The sequence below is a fragment of the Fusarium redolens genome (assembly GCF_020744475.1).
Source record: "Fusarium redolens strain MPI-CAGE-AT-0023 chromosome Unknown BKA55scaffold_19, whole genome shotgun sequence".
Lineage (NCBI taxonomy): Eukaryota > Fungi > Ascomycota > Sordariomycetes > Hypocreales > Nectriaceae > Fusarium > Fusarium redolens.
Genome location: NW_025763682.1, coordinates 283440 through 302342, shown reverse-complemented (window position 1 = coordinate 302342; position 18903 = coordinate 283440). Strand labels below are relative to the sequence as shown.

Here is an 18903-nt window from a genome sequence, read left to right as displayed (position 1 = left end):
ACGCATCCTTAAATAGGAAGGCATCTCCACTTTAACGGCTTATATATAGCTTAGAGTCGTTATTTACCTAGGGATTCATAGGGAAATATCGATAAAGGACCATTAGAGGGCACCTAGCCTAGGAGATCAGCGCCCTCTTCACTCAATCATCAAGTTCATGCCGCTACGGAAGTTCGAGCTGATTAACAGGTATTTCCGTACTTTTGACTACACCAAAGTCGATGTGAGGAATGAGGGGGATCTTCCAAAGACCTTCCAAGCGGCTGAAGAGTGGTCTGACCTTATACAGAAGGTGTCAAACGAGCTCTATCTTCCAGGGACTAATCTGACTGTAGATGAGTGTATGGTGCCGTTTACAGGCAGATCGAAAGAGATAACGCTTGTCAAGGGAAAGCCTACACCGGTAGGCTTCAAAGTCTGGGTTATCGCCCAACAGGGCTTCTTTCTTCGGTGGCTTTAGCACGTAAAGTCATCACCATATACCGCTGTTATCGTCAACCTACCTATAGCGAAGCCGCAAGGCAAGAAGGGAAAGCTACAGACCGAGATCCCTCTCAGTAATACACAGAGCATCGTGGTTCACCTAGTAAAAAGGCTGCTTCCTCAGATATATCACGTCTTTACAGATAACCTCTTCTCGTCACTGCAGCTCTTCCGCCTCCTTCGGCAGCTTGGCTTTGGTGCCACAGGCACGGCACGCCCTAACTGCGGCATTAGCACCAAGATAAAGCAGATAAAAGAGACCGGCAAAGCTCCTAACGGCACGCCTTTGAGATATAACAAGGTCATATTAATCCCAATGCCGGATAAACAGGTATAGACGACTTTTAGCTGTATTTCCCTTACTAATTTATCCCTTTTTATTCCCCCTAGGTCATCCAAATCGCTTGGAAGGATAGCAGCGTAGTGCTCTTTATTTCAACTATGCACAGCAGCGCCCCTCACGAGCGCACACTAAAAAAGAGGAAGCTGCCGGCTAAGAGAGGCACGAAGGCAGAGGCACAACAGCTACAGCGCCTTTTTAACGGGAATAGCTTCAAAATGATCCCTATACCTACTATTGCCGCTCAGTATAACGATAAAATAAATCACGTGGACCGCGGTGATCAGATAAGGTCCTATACAACGTATGAGCATCGATTCCGCCGCGGTCCGTGGCAGGCGTTGCTTTGGAGCTTCCTCCTCGAAGTCGCACTTGCGAATAGCTTCATTTTGCAAAAGAAGACCCGGCACCCTCGTTGGAAGCCTTATAGCACGCTACGAGCTTGGAAGGAATGCATCTGCAACGCGATTTTCAACACATATGCTGCTGAAGGCGGCACAAGGACGAGAAGTCGGTCAGGGAAGGAAGAAGACATCGAGGATATAGAAGCACAGCAAAATCACCTACAAAGAGATATCAATCATGTCCGCCGAGGCAGCTATTCGCCCTGCTTAGCTTGCAAAGGCTACCGGCAAGGGCAGCCTCGACCCTTTAAAAAAAGGAAGGAAAAAGGAGGCTATCTCGAGCCGATATCAGGAAATCAAGGGTGCCGGAAGACTAGGTACGGTTGCAAAGTATGTGATGTAGCGATTTGTAACAATGCTGACTGTTGGTACCTCTATCACACGCCAATTTAGGTGTGGGTGAATGTACCGATCGTCGCGATCATTTTGATTGGCCCCCGACCCCGGTCGTGACCTCACTGATGCCTTGTGCCGCTCAAAGAGATAGGTTACTTGATTAGGCACTTAATGAATTGACCTGGGACTATTTGAGCCGCAGGCTTCAACATCTTACTATCCGCCAACGTGGTGAACTAGGAGGATAGAAACTGGTAGAAGTATATTTCCAACTACACCTTCATTTGTGCCGTCTTCTTTCTTCTCTCTATCTTTATAAAATCCACCTGAAAATTCGCGTAAGAATTGTTATCCCAAAACTCTTGGCCATCCACTACATAGCGAATGCAAAGAAACACGGGCTTATACTCAAGATCAATATATTCCGCCAAGTCGATTTTGAAGATGAATATCTAGATTTGCTACTACAACACTTCCCACGATGGCCGTGTCATAAGCCGAGAATTTTATCTCAACGAGTCTGACAGGCATCGATTGGCGAGCCACAGCGTCTTGCGGGAAGCTGGGAGTGTTGATAACCCAGTAGTATGAAGATGCTCGCCTGCAGGGCCATTCATGATGCGAGGACGATGAGACTGTCTCGACGCCAGTCATCGACAAGTGCCGAAACAGAATTGACTGCTGATGGACGATCGGTGCGGTAGAAGTGGCAAATTTGTTCCAGATCTGGTGCGAAATGCACCGTTTTGGTACATGCGGGGTTTCTGGATCTCAGTCGTCTGGGCTGACGGAGACCTAATACCAAAGACTTGCCACGAGTATCTTGATCTGTTTGATCCTTCTTCACTTCATCTTTGAGGAGCAGTCGCTCTGAACTTTGTGACGACTTATCGTCAGGTTTGTGAGGAGGAATACAAAACTCCAACAGCTCGGAACATCGGCTACTGATCGGGTCTCTCCACCTTTGGACCCCCCTGCTAGTTTTTGATTATCGAAAGCGATGGTAGAGAGATTGGAGCCGACATGAGACTGGTAAGGATCCTGTTCCTTGCTACCATTACTCGCATTCTGCGATGAGGATGATAGCCATTTGGAGAGCCTTTTGGCGACTATGTCATCATCTTGCAGCGTTTTTGGCGTTGTTTCTTGAGATGCAGGGATATATTGTATAGGCATAAGGCTTTCACGCCAGGGCAAGCTCTGTGTTAGGCTAGTTAATGCATTCTGAGTAACCTGGCGTTTGGCAGTTGTCACATATGGCTCTCTCGATGGATCCTGGGGAGTAAGTGTTTCGATAAACATGGTGGCGATAAATATGAGGAGAGAAGTGCTATTTTGAGGGGCTTGTAATTCAAATTGTAGAAGTGGTATCCTTCGTCTGTGCAAACAGTCGCTAGTGCATATTGATTTCTCAGCGCTGTACGGCACTCATAGAAGGCGGGCAGTCTGTAGACGAGAGGCAATCTGGCGGTGTCGTGACACCGAACACGGAGAGGGGGATTTTAACGCGTGTTGCCTCAAAAAGAAACCGAATGAGGTGATAGGAAAATCATAATAGAAAACTGTTTGTAATTTCTAGGTTAGTGTGTTTTTTTGTTCACCAGCGGAGGTTATACGATCTAGACAGTACAACAACACGACATTGAGAATAGGTTACATCAATCCTTTACAGCTCGATTTGGTATGATCATAGTCAAGCTTCATGGCTGAGAAATTAAATGATCTTAGCAATAAAAACCAGATAACGGCTACAAGAGCATTCGCAAAGCTTGACGCACATCCAGCCTGTTCCATGTTGCCTGTCATCTCTTCATCAATCACATGATTATTACGTGGATGGTTTTGGAAAGGAGATTTTAGTGGTCGAATTCTCACGACACTTTCCAATAACCACGGCATCTTTTGCGATAAGCCGCATACAGTACGAATTCCAGCAATCCAGTTCGTATATCATGCTAAGTGAGTGGATTCTGGTGGGGGCCGGACTCCTGTTACATACGCACGAATACGATGGGGTGAGGTTATCAAAGTGTGGACTAGAATGTGGCAATGCTATGGTTCAATTCCCCCTCCTTTTCTGGATACAATAATAATATTGTCATAGAGGAAAGCGGAGCCCATTCCCAGCCGCCAATCTAACAGGTGTGTTTTCCACCCACAAATCATGTCAGCCCAACTTAGTAGCCTATGGCATCAGGTGTCGTGCTTGACTCCTTCGGTGAGGTCATAGTGATGCCACGGTCCTATAGCGCCCCCGGGTTGAGCACAATATCATTGGGTCTTATAGTTGACGCTCGATCATAATACGTTGAGTCGCTCACGGATTGGTGGCTTGATCTCCACCAAAGCAATCGTATGACCCAAGTGTGAGTGAAACATACATCTCAGATGAGGATGACTGACCAAAGTCAAGATTTAAGGCGTCCACGTCGGCTGTCGGCCAAGCCCGAATATCGCTGCGGAGTAAGGGTAAGCACATCGGACTAGGCTAGACATATCAAACGGTGCTGAATAACCCCCCGATATTCCTAGCTCAGGATAAACAAGTGAGTTGTCTACTGGCCAATACCAGGTCACTTACATTCCACCTCAAAGCTAAAGATAAAAGCATCGTCTTCATGACAACAAGCATTTACAGTGAGGCTGCAGCCTTGCAGACCTTAATAGAGGGTACGTCCGCTTTCCCCGGCCAGGTTGCCAACCTCTAACCCCCCAGCGAACCTGCGGGTGTTATACCCAATGCACCAAATGGAGGTCGTGACATACAAGGACGGCGACGGTCAGATCTACGCATGCGTAGTTGGGGTGCCGAGTCATCGTGAGTGGTACGTGGGAGAGCTCGAGATTCTGCACAAGGGCGAGCCTGGAAACCCGCCATGGGGTTTCCAGCACTCGTTGGAGAGTGTTTTCCGTGAAATTCAGGAGTTATTGGGGGCTCAACTACAGAGACAAGATCGCCGGAGGAGTTGAACCTTGACTATTATATTATATTCCTGATAGGTTATTGTGGAAATGTATATGTACTCCGCGGTGTTAGCTTGCTCCCAGTGTAGGTATGCTCCCTCCATGTGATTTTCAATACAAGATAAGACAGCTCAATTACGAAATCAGCCACAACTCTGCCATTCTTAAAGGAGCCTTTTTGAATCAATAAATTTCCCAAAGGCTGGTTTCCCTTCTAGATTCGTCTCTAGTAGTTTAATTGCGTTGTGTATCTAAATCCAAACCTCTACCTGGTGAGTATATGCTATGGAGGCTGGCCATGGTTACTATTCGGGAGACAGTCCTGTTACTGCCTGGCCGCTTACGAGAACTGAAGAGCATATCTATATCGGTGGCGTTATCGAAGAGGAGTAGGCCATATTTCTTAGCCCTTCGGACTGGGATACCATCGGATTAACCCCCTAGGTTCTCAATCTGGAAGGTTAAAAATGATTTTTTCCACCAACCCAGAAAATGTTGAATGTTCCCTGTGTCTCGACGATAGGCGGAAAATCGGTACCCGACGGCCCAAAACTCCTCCAGCCAGGTGATCGTCTTCTCTAACAGTTGATGACTGGTAGTTAACAAGAGAATAGCACTAATCCGCAACCAGAGATCATGCCGCAGCCTGGCCTATGGATTCTCACCAGTAATATCAATAAGCTTATACACAGAAGCGTTTACACCATTGAAAAAAGAAGAAGGAAGACGTTCGGCACATACCATCGGACAAGGCAACTCACTGCGGCGGTTGGCAACCAACACTGCTATCTGGAGGAGACAGCATGGACGGCTGGCGTCGAGGGTGAATGGCTTTAGAGAGAAACCTACAACCCTTGAAATACCGGAGTGTGAGAAGTTAGGAGTACGGGGAGTCGCCTAAAGGCCTAATAAGATCGGAGCTCTCGACCCTGCACCTGTGGAGGCGGGCGATGACAGATTCGTAAAACGGTGGCGAAGCAGTCAAGCCAGACGCAGAGACACAGCATCGAAAAATAGAACAACCATGAACTTCAACAGAGAGCATAACGGTCACTTCACTACCTTGAGAACCTCGAACGCACGAAGCACCGACGAAGACGGGAGTCACATGGTCCTGGTGATTGTGAAACACGGTACATCGTAGACACATTATGAGGAAGAGCACGTGTTCGGCAACGGCACTGTGATAGTTCTCATTGCAAAATCCACGACTCATGCGATCTGGACGCGACAGAAAATGAGGGCCCGTCGGGCTGCATGACGATGAGATAGGGCTGAAGATGATTGCAATCCCGCCTCAACTGAGTTCACATGTATCAGAATGAGATAGGCCAACAGTAGGATCCAAACCGAGAACGACACGTCAAGTATCAGCGTGATACTATAGAATTTTGCCGGACCAATACTGGCAGAGATCCTCGCATTAAGCTCATGGGCTGCCGGATGTCGTTTCCAACAGTCCTCCCTTTCCACTTCTATAGTCATTTATCAACTTCCTGACCGATCGTGCGAGCCTTCTAACCAACAGGATGACTGAGAATGAGGTTGGTAGTGATACAGATGACTTCATCGAAAGTCTTTATTGCGAGGATGAGGTCGAAACTGGTAGCTGGAATATAGGCTGCTATGTGATTACCTATGCGGAGCTATTGACCTCTCTAGAGACTGCATTTTCTTGATAAAAACCTCTCTTTCTTCCCCTTCTCCCAAAGCGTTCCAAATTACCGCCTTTATCTTCTCTGCACTAAATAAGTTGATGACTCGTAGCTTCTGACTGATTTCTCTTTCCCCTAAGACTGATACTGGTCTGTACTTTCTGACTGCTTTCTCAATGGGCCCTGCCGCCTTGGGTCGCCTTTGAAGGATGTAAGTCTTCTCTTCTGAGGCCATAACCTCCTTCAACTCTGCGAGAGTTGACCCAGCGCGCCTCATTTTTGGTAGAGGAATAGAAGATTCATTGGGAGAGAGAGCACTTGTTGGAGGACCAGGCTACTTTCTTTTTTGAGCTTGAGTTGCCGCCGGCGTTGTTATTAAGCCAAGTAGCACACTTGGATATATAAGAATGTTCTGACTTGGCCTGAGACTCTTCGCTAGCGCTCCCTGACTTTCAGCCAGTGCCTCTTAGCTTGGCCTTACGATCTTGGTCGCCGGAACCACGGGCTGACTCCCTCTCTGTACGTTCCCGGGCAGTCGAGGTTCTGGATTTTGCGAGAACACGCCGTTACCGTCATCCAACCAACCCCCGCTCTCGATAGCGGCATCCCAGTCTTCTTAAACTGCCGAAGTAGTCCCTTCCTTTCACCCCGTCTCGATCCCTCACTGTTCAGCCTGTCCCCGCCAGCACGCATCATCCCCAGGTGTCCGAATATGCCCATCAGCTGGGGATCGTCGGCGAAGGTCTCAGGCCTAGGAATTATTTGCAGGCGATTTGACTCAAATCGGCTAACAAACTGGGTTATCTCGCTTATATTTTAAAGTTAAATTATTTAAAGTAAAGCCAAGTTACTAATTAGTTTAAAATAACCCAGCCCTATACTTAAGGTTAGCTAGTACTAACTTAGGGTTATAATAATATAAAGAAAAAGAGACTTTAATTAAGAGAAAAAAATAATAAAATTACTTATCTTTTTACTTTTTATTATTAAGACTAAAGAGGTAATATTAAGCAGTAATAGAAGATATTATATAGCTTAATTATAACTATTAAATACTACTCTATTAGCTATATAAAGCAGCTATTTAGCCAGGCCTATATATTAAATTATATTTTTAATATAAGTTTTAGCTAAAGAGCTAAGTACTTAAAGATATTAAAGACTACTATAGTATACTTAAACTAGCTAACCTAAAGATTATTATAATACCTAAAAATAATAACCTAGTAATTAAATAGCTTGCTATTTTACATAAATATAGCTATAATATATACTAATATCTTATTATTATATAAGATAATATTATCTATTATTAAAGAGAGGCAGGGTATAATATAGCAGAGGAGTAATAAATTAAGATATAGCTATAAATATAACCCCATGCAGCTACCGATTAGGAAAACACATTTACTAACAACAGCTGCCACCTCGTACAACGAAAATCAGGCAACGCTTTGACCGCCGAATATAGGAAACTAAACACTTAGAGGTATTGGGCTTCAAGTTGATCTACTACCACTAACCAACAAAGGGAACTGAAAGGAAAAATAATAAAACGACAGAAAAGCAAGGCGGGGAACACAAGGGCTCGACGAGGTTAAGGCAATGACTAGCGAAGTGTATGTATTTTTAGATTTTAGAGTCCTATGGGCGGTGGCCTACCGGGCGTAATAGATCTGTCTGTCTGTCTGTACAACATAATCGACGAATTGTGTCTGACCGCCAATTTTGTAGAACCAGCCGGTTGACAAGTTACAATAAGTTACCATGAACGCTCTACTGTATAGGGCGATTCTAATTTTAACGTCCTTGTCTCTTTTGAGGCATTCAATGCTGCTGGCTATAGAGTTGATTACATTACAGCTCACATAGCCTGCTCTATTCTCGCAGGCAGTACCTAAGATAGGCTTTTCTCAAAGGATGCTCACGGAAAAGAACGGTTCAAGCCGACCGGCGAAGCTTTTCGACAAGGCCGATAGTATTTCTGCCTGCCATCATTGAAAGATGCGCCAACGGACCAATACTCTGTAGTTCCCTGCTTCAAAGATTGGCGAATTCGACAAAAGAATCTCACGCCTCTTGGGGGAAAAGTGAAATCCGAGAAGCTCATCAATAGAAACACGCCCTTCATCCTGAGTAATTGGAATACTCGCTATGCTATGAGTAACTACGATGATGCCGTTGAGGAGTCGCACAATGCATGTATCCGCTTCAAAGCAAAACTTGGCATCTTTCTACTTCTAGGCTTATCACATGCTTGCATATTCAGTTTTTTCTCATGATAAGTATTCATCGCAAGACAACGCTCAGCCGTCCATCAACTATGGTTGAGGAAAGTCACCCAACTTCAACCCTTGAATCTTACTCTCCGCTACAAGCAACAAAGGATCGATGAAACTCTTCAGAGAACAGCTGTGTTGAACAAGCTTCTTAGGCGCCTCTTCGTTCTTTGTAGGAGCTGTACTAAACGGATCGCTTGTTTGAGGAGTAGAAGCCGTGCCAGCAGTAGCAGTATTTCCAAAAAGGCCACCAGCCTGTAAGGGAGATGCGCTGCGAGAAGCATTGTCAGTTTGAGTCACGGTCCTTGTCCCAAAAAGTCCTCCAGAAGGGGCGGCGCTTCCACCGAATCCACTGCTTGAAGTCGCGTTGGGAGTAGGGGTACTTTGAGTCGTAGTTGAAGTGCCGAATAACCCCCTAGAGCCAGCTCTAGGAGTAGGATCGTTCCGAGAGGCGGCACCCCTACCGAAGAGTCCACCGGAAGCTGGACGTGGGTCAGAGGTATTTTGAGCTGTAGTGGAGGTAGCGAAATGTGAGAAACCAGACCCAAAAAGGCTTGAAGTTGATTGAGTAGTAGCAGCATTCGATTGGGGAGCAGGTGGAGACGTTGGCGGATGATGTAGTAGCCATGTACCCGAATGTTTCCCTGCAGGGCTTTCTGCTACCGAACTGTAATGCATTGATGATTGCATATCGCTCAAAGAGCTGATAATCAAGTCGAGTCTGAGCGAGTAAAAGGGAGACTCGGGTCGTGGGTACAGACTGACTGCTCTCATAACTTGTAGCAAAGATCCTAGGAGCATAGCTCTACAACCTTCACTGCATCCCAGCTTCCGGTGAAGAAGGTCATCTTGAACCTTATATAGTCTATCAACTAGGTATTGCAGAATTTCTGTCCTGCTTTCTTCGATACGACCTATCTTTGTAAGCGTAAGCTATCATCTTGCACAAGCCGACGTACTAGGAATATCTGCACGGATTGGTAGATCAAATGTAGGCATACCCTCGCTGGTATATCGAGCAGCTCTCTGTGTACACTTCTGGAAGAGATTTGCATTCGCAAAGACAAAGGAAACGAGAATAAGTTGTGCTAGTGTCTTATCCATTTTTTGCGGGAGTGTATAAAGCCAACAGTATGACGAAAGCCATCTCTCAGTGAAGAACGAAAGAGCATCATAGCATTCCAGATCATCAACAATAGAAGCAATTCTTGATAGAAGTTCTAGTTCAGCATTCTGGGGAAGTCCGCGGGTTTTTCCATGTATGATCTTCAAGACCAGCTCAAAGGCTTGAGCGTCAAAAACTTCCCCAAAGTTCCAATGATAGAGACCATCGTCTTGTTTTGAAGCTTCTTTGAAGGCGCTTGAGAACATCTTAGAAGCACGACGCGATGCAAGTGTCAGATGCTTCTTGGAGCAGAGAAAATGTTTCTCGATGAATTCCGGGGAGTCTGGGGTGCCAGCGGGTTCGGCGGGTTCTGTGGAGTTGGTGGAGTCGGAGGGTTCTGTAGAGGGAGGATGAGGGTCCTGCTTGATTGCGAGGATGACTAGAGTGTCACCATCGGGGTCGATTGCAACGCAAGTATTTGACATGTTTGCTAGGTTGAAGTAGTAGTAGGTAGTAATGGTAGTAATGGCAGTAAACGAAGAGTGAAATTGAGCGTTTTCTGGGGAAAAAGTCCCCCCTCTTCAAGTGTAGATAACCCTGTCAGATATCGGACTCCATATTTATTCACCAATCATGCTGTGCCTTGATGCAGTGACGGCGCGTTGTGAGCCACTAATAGCTCAGATCACAATTAACACAGCGGCTACGGAGATAACTACTGCTTCAGCTGAAAAGGCACCAAATGGTACGTAACAATGTACGAGAGGTCTGAAAGGCAACAGCTAGTAGAGAGACTTGATCAAGTGTCTGGGCAGACAAATTCCTGAAAGCAAAGGTACCTCTCCAGTTCAATGTCAGGCTTGAGAATGATCGATAGTCTTTACATAGACGTAAAGGTGACATTTTCTCCGACATCGCCCTAACAACAAGTCCAAGTGATCTTGCCTATACTGCCGGAGTACAGGATGAACTCTAGTAGAGTTCTTTTTGCGCCCCACTGTACAAGGGGTAGAGTTCTGTAAATTGACAAGGGTAGAGTTCTTTTTTGTGACTGCCAATCAAAACACGAAAACTAAATTAGGTAAGGAGCGCGACCACGAGTAGAGTGTTTAAGTACTCCGTAAACACATCCTACTCACGTAAACTCACAGAAGCTACTTAGATCATTCCTACATCCCTATTATCCGTCCTATTTTCTATAAAAGAGGAAATTTACCGCCTCTTATAGGCTCATACCCCTATAAAATCCTCTTTTACTAAAATAGGGTCAATATTTTAGAGGTCCTAGCAGAGTTTTTAATTAAAAGTGTATAATAAACCGTCTCATTGGCTGGTTTATTCCTTCGACGTAATCTGCGCAGCTACCTTTACTTTTATAGCGCAGAGCAATACAACCTCCTGGGAGCCTATGTGAAAAATCGATATCTTGACCCCGTCGTAGAAGTATGGAAAGGGCTCTACTAACGCCAGTATATATATAACAAACATTTCATCCTAGTAAGTAATGCCCTGTATCGTTTGGCAACCTACAAACTAAATCTGGGGTAACCGACGAATTAATAATAGCTAATTAAATTATACCCCTTGCCATATTGCTTAATAATCCCAAGGCACGCCGCCAACTATCGATTGCAAGTAATGCCATAAAATTAATAAGAATTAGTTACATAGGCTATATTATGTAGTTTATACTGCTTTTTATAAGAAATTCTCTAAACTTCTACTTTATTATTATATAACTCTAGGTAAAGATAATAGGTAATATAATAATAATTTAATATAGTAGCCGAATTATTATATGTTAGTATTAAGGAGATTTGCAATACTAGTAATATACCTCCCTATTAACCTTAAGGTATAGGCTTAGATAATAAGGGCTTAGTAAAGCAGGGCTAACTAATATCCTATAATATAATATATAAATTAAAGATAAATAAGATATTATAGGCATTATAGGGTAAGGGAAAGTATGTAAAGTAAGTTAAGATATTTAAAAAACTAGTCTAATAACTATATAATTTAATGCCTCTAAGTATAAGGAATAATCTATAGCTAGCGCAAAATCTAGATACTTGCTATATTAATATACTTACTTAAGGTATAAGCTATATTATACTATAGGATAGGCTATATCTAATTAAAAGTAGCAGCTAATTTTAGCTATAGATAGTATAATAAGATCTATTATATATTAAAATAAATTAAAGAGGAGGTTAAAGGTAAGGTAGTTTTATATCTATACTTATTAGCTTTATACTAATACTATATAGCCAAAGCGTGCCATTAAGTTTATACCTGGCTTAGTAATTACCCTCCTAATACGTATTATTATAAATCCTTTTAAAAAAAACTCCTAGGTACCTATAATTAAATTCTTAATTATATTATATAAGGCTAAGAAGACCCTTTCTTAGCCTTATAGTTATAGATATTTTAAATTATATTATAAAATATTAATATATTTAAATATACCTATTAAAGTTAGATCTCTAATATAGACCTCTTAGTAACTTATATAACTATTATAACCCTTTTTAAGTAATTCTTATAAAACTTTCCTAAATATATTCTTATTATTAATAGCCGTAATAAATATATCTTAATTATAAAGTTTCTTTATAATATTATAAATTTTAATACTAAAACTAAAATATAAGTCTTTCTTATTAATTATAATAAGCTTATTATTTAAGATATAATTATAAATAGTATATAGAAAATATTTAATAAATATAAGATAATACTTAAAGATATTTAATTAGATATTAATATTTACTTTTATATTAGTATTAATAAAAAGCTTTATAATAAAAGTAATAATATTTAATTAATTCTTTTAAAGTAATATCTAATTATTATTAAGGTTAATTCCTCTAGCTTAAGATATAAGAGGAGTATCTTAAGGGAGAGATAAATAAGAAATAACTTTAATATACTATTAAGAATATATTAATAAGTATTAATTATGTATATAACTCTAATTAAATTAAAATTACTAAATCAGGAAAAGAGAAAAGAAATTAAGCTGTTACTTTTTTATACTAGGCGGCATTTGCCTTATAGCCTTTTACTATTTATAAAATTATTAACGCTACTTTAATACTTATATTTAAAGAACTATTATTAAAAGATTTCCCTAATATTATAGATAATAAATATATTAAAAGCAAGATAATTAATCTTTATAGCCCTATCTTAAAGGTTAATAAGGGATTTACTAGGTCTTACCTAGGTTAATAAATAGTATACCTGCCTTATTTCTTAGTTTACTAATATCTTTTATATAACCTTTTTACTTTAGGCTAAATATATTATAAGAATATATTATAGACTTTTTAAACGAAAATATAAAATAATTCACTTACTAAGGCTTATCTTTAATATATTTTCTTATTATAAGTTTATTAAAATATTTTAAATAACTCTCTTTCCTTTAATATCTTATTATAAAAATATAATAATAACTATTTATTAATATATTAACTCTAGGTTAGATAATAATAAAGATTTATTAAAGTATTTAATATACATTTTTAATAAAGATAATCCTATTTAAAATACTTAAATAGTATTAAATAAAATAAAAACCTAATTAAATATAAAGGTTAAGACTATTCTGCTAAGCCTATTATATTATATAGTAATACTAAAATTAATAAATATAATAATAATCCTTATTAATAAATAGCATGTAAATAAAAGAAGTAGCTTAGGAAGAATACTGCTTAGTATAGCTTATGCTAACAGGTCTAGCAATCTTGTTTTTCTGCTTTTCTCTAGAGGGGCTGACTTTACGATAGTAAATGACAGCGGATAGACGCCACTAAACTTTGCCTCTGCGAATGGCCATGCAGAAGTTGTTAAGATGCTTCTTCTTCTTTTTCTTCTTCTTTTATTTAATGCCGGGGGGAATAGGTATTCCTAGCCTCCTAAAGGGCATAAGGCATATAGGAGACTATCTAGATTTAGAGAGATACTATATATATATAATTACTATATTAAGAATATCTTATAAATTAAGCCTAATAACTATTAGTATTTATTATATTATTCTTATAGCTCTACTAGTTAAGCTTATATATAATCTTAAGTATTTATAAAGCTATAAATCCTAGGATTTTATAATAAGGTATATACTTAGTTATTATTTATTAATTAAATATATAATAAAGGAAATAAGAGTTAGTAGTGAAAGTAGGGTTAAGAAGGGCTAGCCTGTTCCTTAGTTTTTATAAGTTAGCTTATCCTTAGCCAGGACTTATTTATTCTTAGTTATATTTAAATTATCCTTATATTTAGATATATCTTTTTATAAAACCTTATTATCTTAAGGAAAACTATAAACCTTTTTAGTTATTTAATAAGTTTAGTTTAATACTTCCTATTATTTTAAGGATCTTTTTTTAGCTAAGTCTACTAAGACCTAAGTCTTTAGACCTTCTAGTAAAAGACTAGGTGCTTAGGGGCCTTAATCCTGTAATATATATTTTATTATATCTTTATAGTTAAATTATTTATAATAGCTCTAAAAGTCTCTATAGGTAGACCTATAGGCTAGAAAGTAGTAAAGTATGCCTTAAGGTAAACTAAGCTTTCTAAAGCATTTTAAAGTAGCTATCTTAAGATCTAGGGCATAATAGCTCTTATATCTTAAAAGAGCTTCCTACTACTAGTTATAGAAGTATTAGTCTCTAGTCTTTTTAATCTTTTAATTTATAATAATATAAGTTATAGATATACTTAGGTTACCTATTAGTATCTTAGTCCCTTTATCTATTAAGTAATTTGCTTCCTTATTGCCTTTAATATCCTTATGCCCTAGGGCCTATTATATATTAATTATAACTGCTTAGGTAATCTCTTAAAATTCTAAGAAGGTATCTTAAGAGCTAGTTAATATATTACTAAGAAGGCCAGTAATAATAAATATAATATTAATATAGATATATATCTATACTCCTATATTTATTTAACAGGCCCTCTTTAAGGCATTCCTTGCCCCTTTAGCTTCGCTACTAAAGATCTCTACTATCTCTAGGCATCCCTTGCCTTAGGCAATCTTCCTATTATCTTAATAAATTGCATATCCCTATTTAATAGCTCCTTTTTTATCTTAAGATCTATCTACAAAGGCTATTAAATATATATCTAGCAAATCCTTTTACTATTATTAAAATTCTTTTATAGTTTTTTTCTTATTCTTATTATTTATAATAGAGATAGCTGCTATTAGATGCTTTCCTAGGGCCTATCTAGGCCTTAGGAATATTTCTAATAATATTCTAGCTTATTGCAGTTAGGTCTATAACGATTTAAGTGCTTTTACTAGGTATTAGTTATAAAAGCGCTTCTTTTATATCTTTTTCTAGGCCCTTATAGCTAAGAGGTAGTCTTTATATATTACTTAAATCTTTAGGCTAAACTAATATCTTATATCTTCTAGAGCTATATAGGCTATTAGGACTTCTATATCTTAGTAAAATATATTATTTAGAGTTATCTTTTATATTAGTAAGATTACTTAAATGGTATTTTTAATTATTTTATTTATTTTATTAATGCCTTTTATTTATATTATAGCTATATTTCTAAGCCTAGTATATACTATATATTAGGGTACTTTTATTAGTCCTTTATTACAGGCTTTTACTTTATAAAGTAGGACCGGGATTAGACAGGTAATAATACCCTTTTATAGCAGGTTTGCCAGGGGTCCTCTTTTTATATTTAATAGGTTTCTAAGATAATAGACTAGCTTATTTGCCTTACCTACTCTCTTTTAAATATAATAACTATATAATAATTAAGAAAGCTTTATAAAAGTAAGTAAATATTAAGCTATTTCTCTTTATAATTTAAAAAGAGGAAATTAAAATAAAATATATTTTAATAAATAATATATTACTTAATAAAAACTAATAAGTTTTTAATAAAGTAAATAGAATTCTTAAATCTATATATCTTTAGAAAATATAAATATAAAAATAAAGTAAAGGTAATAGTTATTAATATTTATAAAAGGTATTACTAAGAATAAAATGTTTATTAAAATACTTTAAGAATTAAAAAGCCTTTTATAATAAAGTTATAATAAAAAAGGTAAGTAAAACTTATTTAAATATTATAAAGTAAATTATAATAATATTAATAAATTTCTATAAGTATAATAGCTAGCTAAGTATTATAACCCTTATACTTATATTATATGCCTTTATAATTTTAACTAATTATATTAGAATTACTTCTCTTAGTAATAATCCTCTTTTATTAAATTACTTAGGTTATAATACTTTAAGATTAAAGTATTATAAATTACTACTAATCCTTATAAATCCTACTTTTAAATTACCTTTATTCCTTATTAAGCTATATAGATACCTTTAATATATAAAATATATTTATTAGCAGTTTTATAAATTCTAGCTTATTAGCTATAAATAAGACTTTTTTATATTAATAAGCCTAATATATATTACTTAGTTATTAAGAAATGTAATTCTTTATATTACTTAGTATTATGCCATACTTTAATTATTAATATATACCTAGAATGGATTTATTTATTTTTTAGAAATTATAAGTATTATACTAAGCTATATATATTTTCTCCTAGCCTACGTTAATAAAAATAAGGTTTATATATTATTATAATAAAGCTAATTTATAAAATTTATAAAATCTACTTTATTATTATATTCTTAAGCTATATATTTTATAATAAAAAAGTAATTAATATTTAAAATATTATAAAAAAGTATATTATTAATAAATTATTAAGTTTATATCTAGTTATTACTTAATAATAAGTATAAAAAGCTAAATAAGTATTATAATAAATTTAAAAAATCTCTTTTACTTATAATAATTATTATTCTTTATTTAAGATTTAGAATTAGCTAATTAAAAGCTAATTAAATCTCTAAGAAATAACTTACCTATATTAATAATATTAAAGGTAAAATTAAAAATTACTTTACTTATTAATATAATATAAATTAGAAAATATATAAAGAAACAATAAAGTATAATATAATATTAAGGATAATAAGCTAAAAGGATAATTAATATACTTAATAAATTAATAATAAAATAAAAAAAGTATTTATAATAAGTAATATATTAATAAGCTTAAAATGTATTTTTATTTTAAGCTATAAGATATATAAAATACTATTTAATAATATAAAAACTATAAGGCTTTATTTTCTTTATTAAATAGTTTTATTTTAAATATCTTTATTATTTTAAAAATATTAAGTAATTATAAGAGGAAATTTAGCCTAATAAAGCTAATATTAATATCTTAAAGGCTTTCAATAAGCTTAGATATATTAGAACGCGTTTAATGCCTAAAGAACTAGGTTAGTTAGGGCAGAGTAAAGTTAGGTAGCTAGGTAGGTAGCTGACTTTTAGTATATATAAGGGGGATAACTTTATATAGGGGTCTCTACCTATAGAATTAATATAGAATATTAATTAAATGAAATAAATTAACTTTAAGGTTAAAGTTGATTTAATTGACATATGATGAGTGCTGCTTAAATGGGTTTTTACCTACAAACTAGATAATACAGGTTACCTCGTTTACTATAAATCCCACATCTGCGTTAGAGGTAATCTCTAATACTACTCTGGTAAAGATATCTATGTAGTAACTAGTGTTATTAATGCTTCCAGATTCTAATAGCTCTTGTCTGGGCATTTAGGCTAATATATTACTATGTTGACTTTAAGAATGCCTTTGTTAATGCTGAAATAGACGAGGAGGTCTATATTATATGCCTACCAAGATATAGTTAATTAGGAAAGGTCTAGAAACTACTTAAAGTGCTTTACAGTCTGCATAAGTTACTAAAGCTCTAGTTTAGTAAGCTTATATTATTTCTTAAAGATTTAGGATTTTAATATTACCTAAATAAACTTTATATCCTTATTAATAATATGTCTTTACTTATTCGTTTTCTATATATAAATAATATTCTTATTATTATATAACTTAAATACCTTTTATAATTTTATAAATTTATAGTAAAAATATATATTAAATATAAAATTAAGGATTTAAGTAAAGTATTCTCTTTTCTTAATATTAAAATCTTTTAAGATATAAAAGCTAGGAAGATTTAAATTTACTAAGATAAATATAATAATATACTCTATATTTAATTTAAGACTAATTAGGTATTAAAACTAGTAATGCCTCTTACTTTATTATATTATCTCTAACCTTTTAAAGGGCAGGCTATTATATAATAAATTATAAAGATATAAGAAAAGATAGGATTGATTCTTTATATAGTAATAGTATTAAGACTAGATATCTCTTATATAGCTAGCTGGTTGGGCTAATATGCTATAAACCTTTTACTTAAATACCTCCTATATATAAACCAAGTTCTTTTATATCTCTAGACTATATAGCACTATGTTATTAAGTTATTAGGCTTTATAAATAAGGCTATAAAGGTAGAGCTAGAAAATAATAAAGTATTATAGTAGTTAAGTAATATATTATTTATAGATAATTTATAGACTTGAAAATCGACTTAGGGCTATTTAATAAAGTTATTTAATAAAGTTATTTAATAACGTTATTATATAGTAGTTAGTTAAATAAAAAATTATAACGTACACGATAAGCGAGCGAGACAGACAAGCGAGCGAGACAGTATACTGTACAGCAAAAAGTAGCTTACCCTATAGCTTCTTAATACTTAAATAAAATAGCTAAAAATCTAAGAAAATTATTTCTTATAATAGTATAGGTTATTATATAATAAAGTATTTTTTAAAGACTTTTAATTATTTTATTTTATATAGAAAACCTTAAAATACAGTATAAATTACAGTATAAATATATTTTAAAGTTTATAGCTATATAGGATTTTTTTTAAAATCTAAGAAATTTTATATAGCTTATTTTAGGACTTATATATATGTTATTAGGATCTTAGCTATTTTAAGTTTAATTTGAAACTTTAAGAATTATTTAAAAATCTGCCTTTAAGGTGAAAAGTAGGGTGTCTCGCTCGCTTGTCTGTCTCGCTCGCTTATCGTATACGTTAAATATATTAATAATTAAAGCAGAACTATTATTACTTTTTTATATAATAAGGGAGAATATAGCTTTATATAAATTATTTAAATAAATATAGTTTAATTTATATTATTAACTATATATCTATTATAATAATTAATAAATAATATAACTAGTTTAAAAAAAAGTAATTATAACTAAGATTAAAGTTAAGATGTATTAATGCTTATATTTTTTAGCTAAAATATATCTATAAAGAGAGTAAAATTATAGTTTAATAGGTTTTAATAATAGATATAC

General features: G+C 35.7%; 3 protein-coding genes across 3 annotated transcripts; 1 reads left to right on the top strand and 2 right to left on the bottom strand.

The window, feature by feature from the left end:
• Positions 1–2074: 2074 nt before the first annotated feature.
• BKA55DRAFT_598227 (uncharacterized protein) lies at positions 2075–2865 on the bottom strand (the record flags this gene model as incomplete). Its single annotated transcript, XM_046196204.1, has 4 exons — positions 2075–2125; positions 2192–2504; positions 2534–2763; positions 2818–2865. The coding sequence occupies 4 exons, from the start codon at positions 2863–2865 to the stop codon at positions 2075–2077; spliced, it is 642 nt and encodes a 213-aa protein (XP_046043867.1).
• Positions 2866–4118: 1253 nt separating this feature from the next.
• BKA55DRAFT_146649 (uncharacterized protein) lies at positions 4119–4673 on the top strand. Its single transcript, XM_046184922.1, has 2 exons — positions 4119–4233; positions 4280–4673. Exons 1-2 carry the CDS (start codon positions 4182–4184, stop codon positions 4531–4533), a joined length of 306 nt encoding a protein of 101 aa, XP_046043866.1. The 5' UTR covers positions 4119–4181; the 3' UTR covers positions 4534–4673.
• Positions 4674–9130: 4457 nt separating this feature from the next.
• On the bottom strand, positions 9131–10051 carry BKA55DRAFT_523540 (uncharacterized protein; the record flags this gene model as incomplete). The annotated part of the gene is made up of 2 exons (XM_046188644.1): positions 9131–9375; positions 9421–10051. Coding segments are annotated over 2 exons (876 nt in total), but the record flags the coding sequence as incomplete, so codon positions are not given.
• Positions 10052–18903: the final 8852 nt, after the last annotated feature.

What these genes read in the sequence shown, in the direction of transcription:
- BKA55DRAFT_146649 (XM_046184922.1), top strand. Translation starts at nt 4,182, where the DNA reads ATGACAACAAGCATTTACAGTGAGGCTGCAGCCTTGCAGACCTTAATA. An exon ending in CTTGCAGACCTTAATAGAGG is followed by an intron (nt 4,234 to 4,279) that starts GTACGTCCGCTT and finishes CTAACCCCCCAG; the next exon opens with CGAACCTGCGGGTGTTATAC.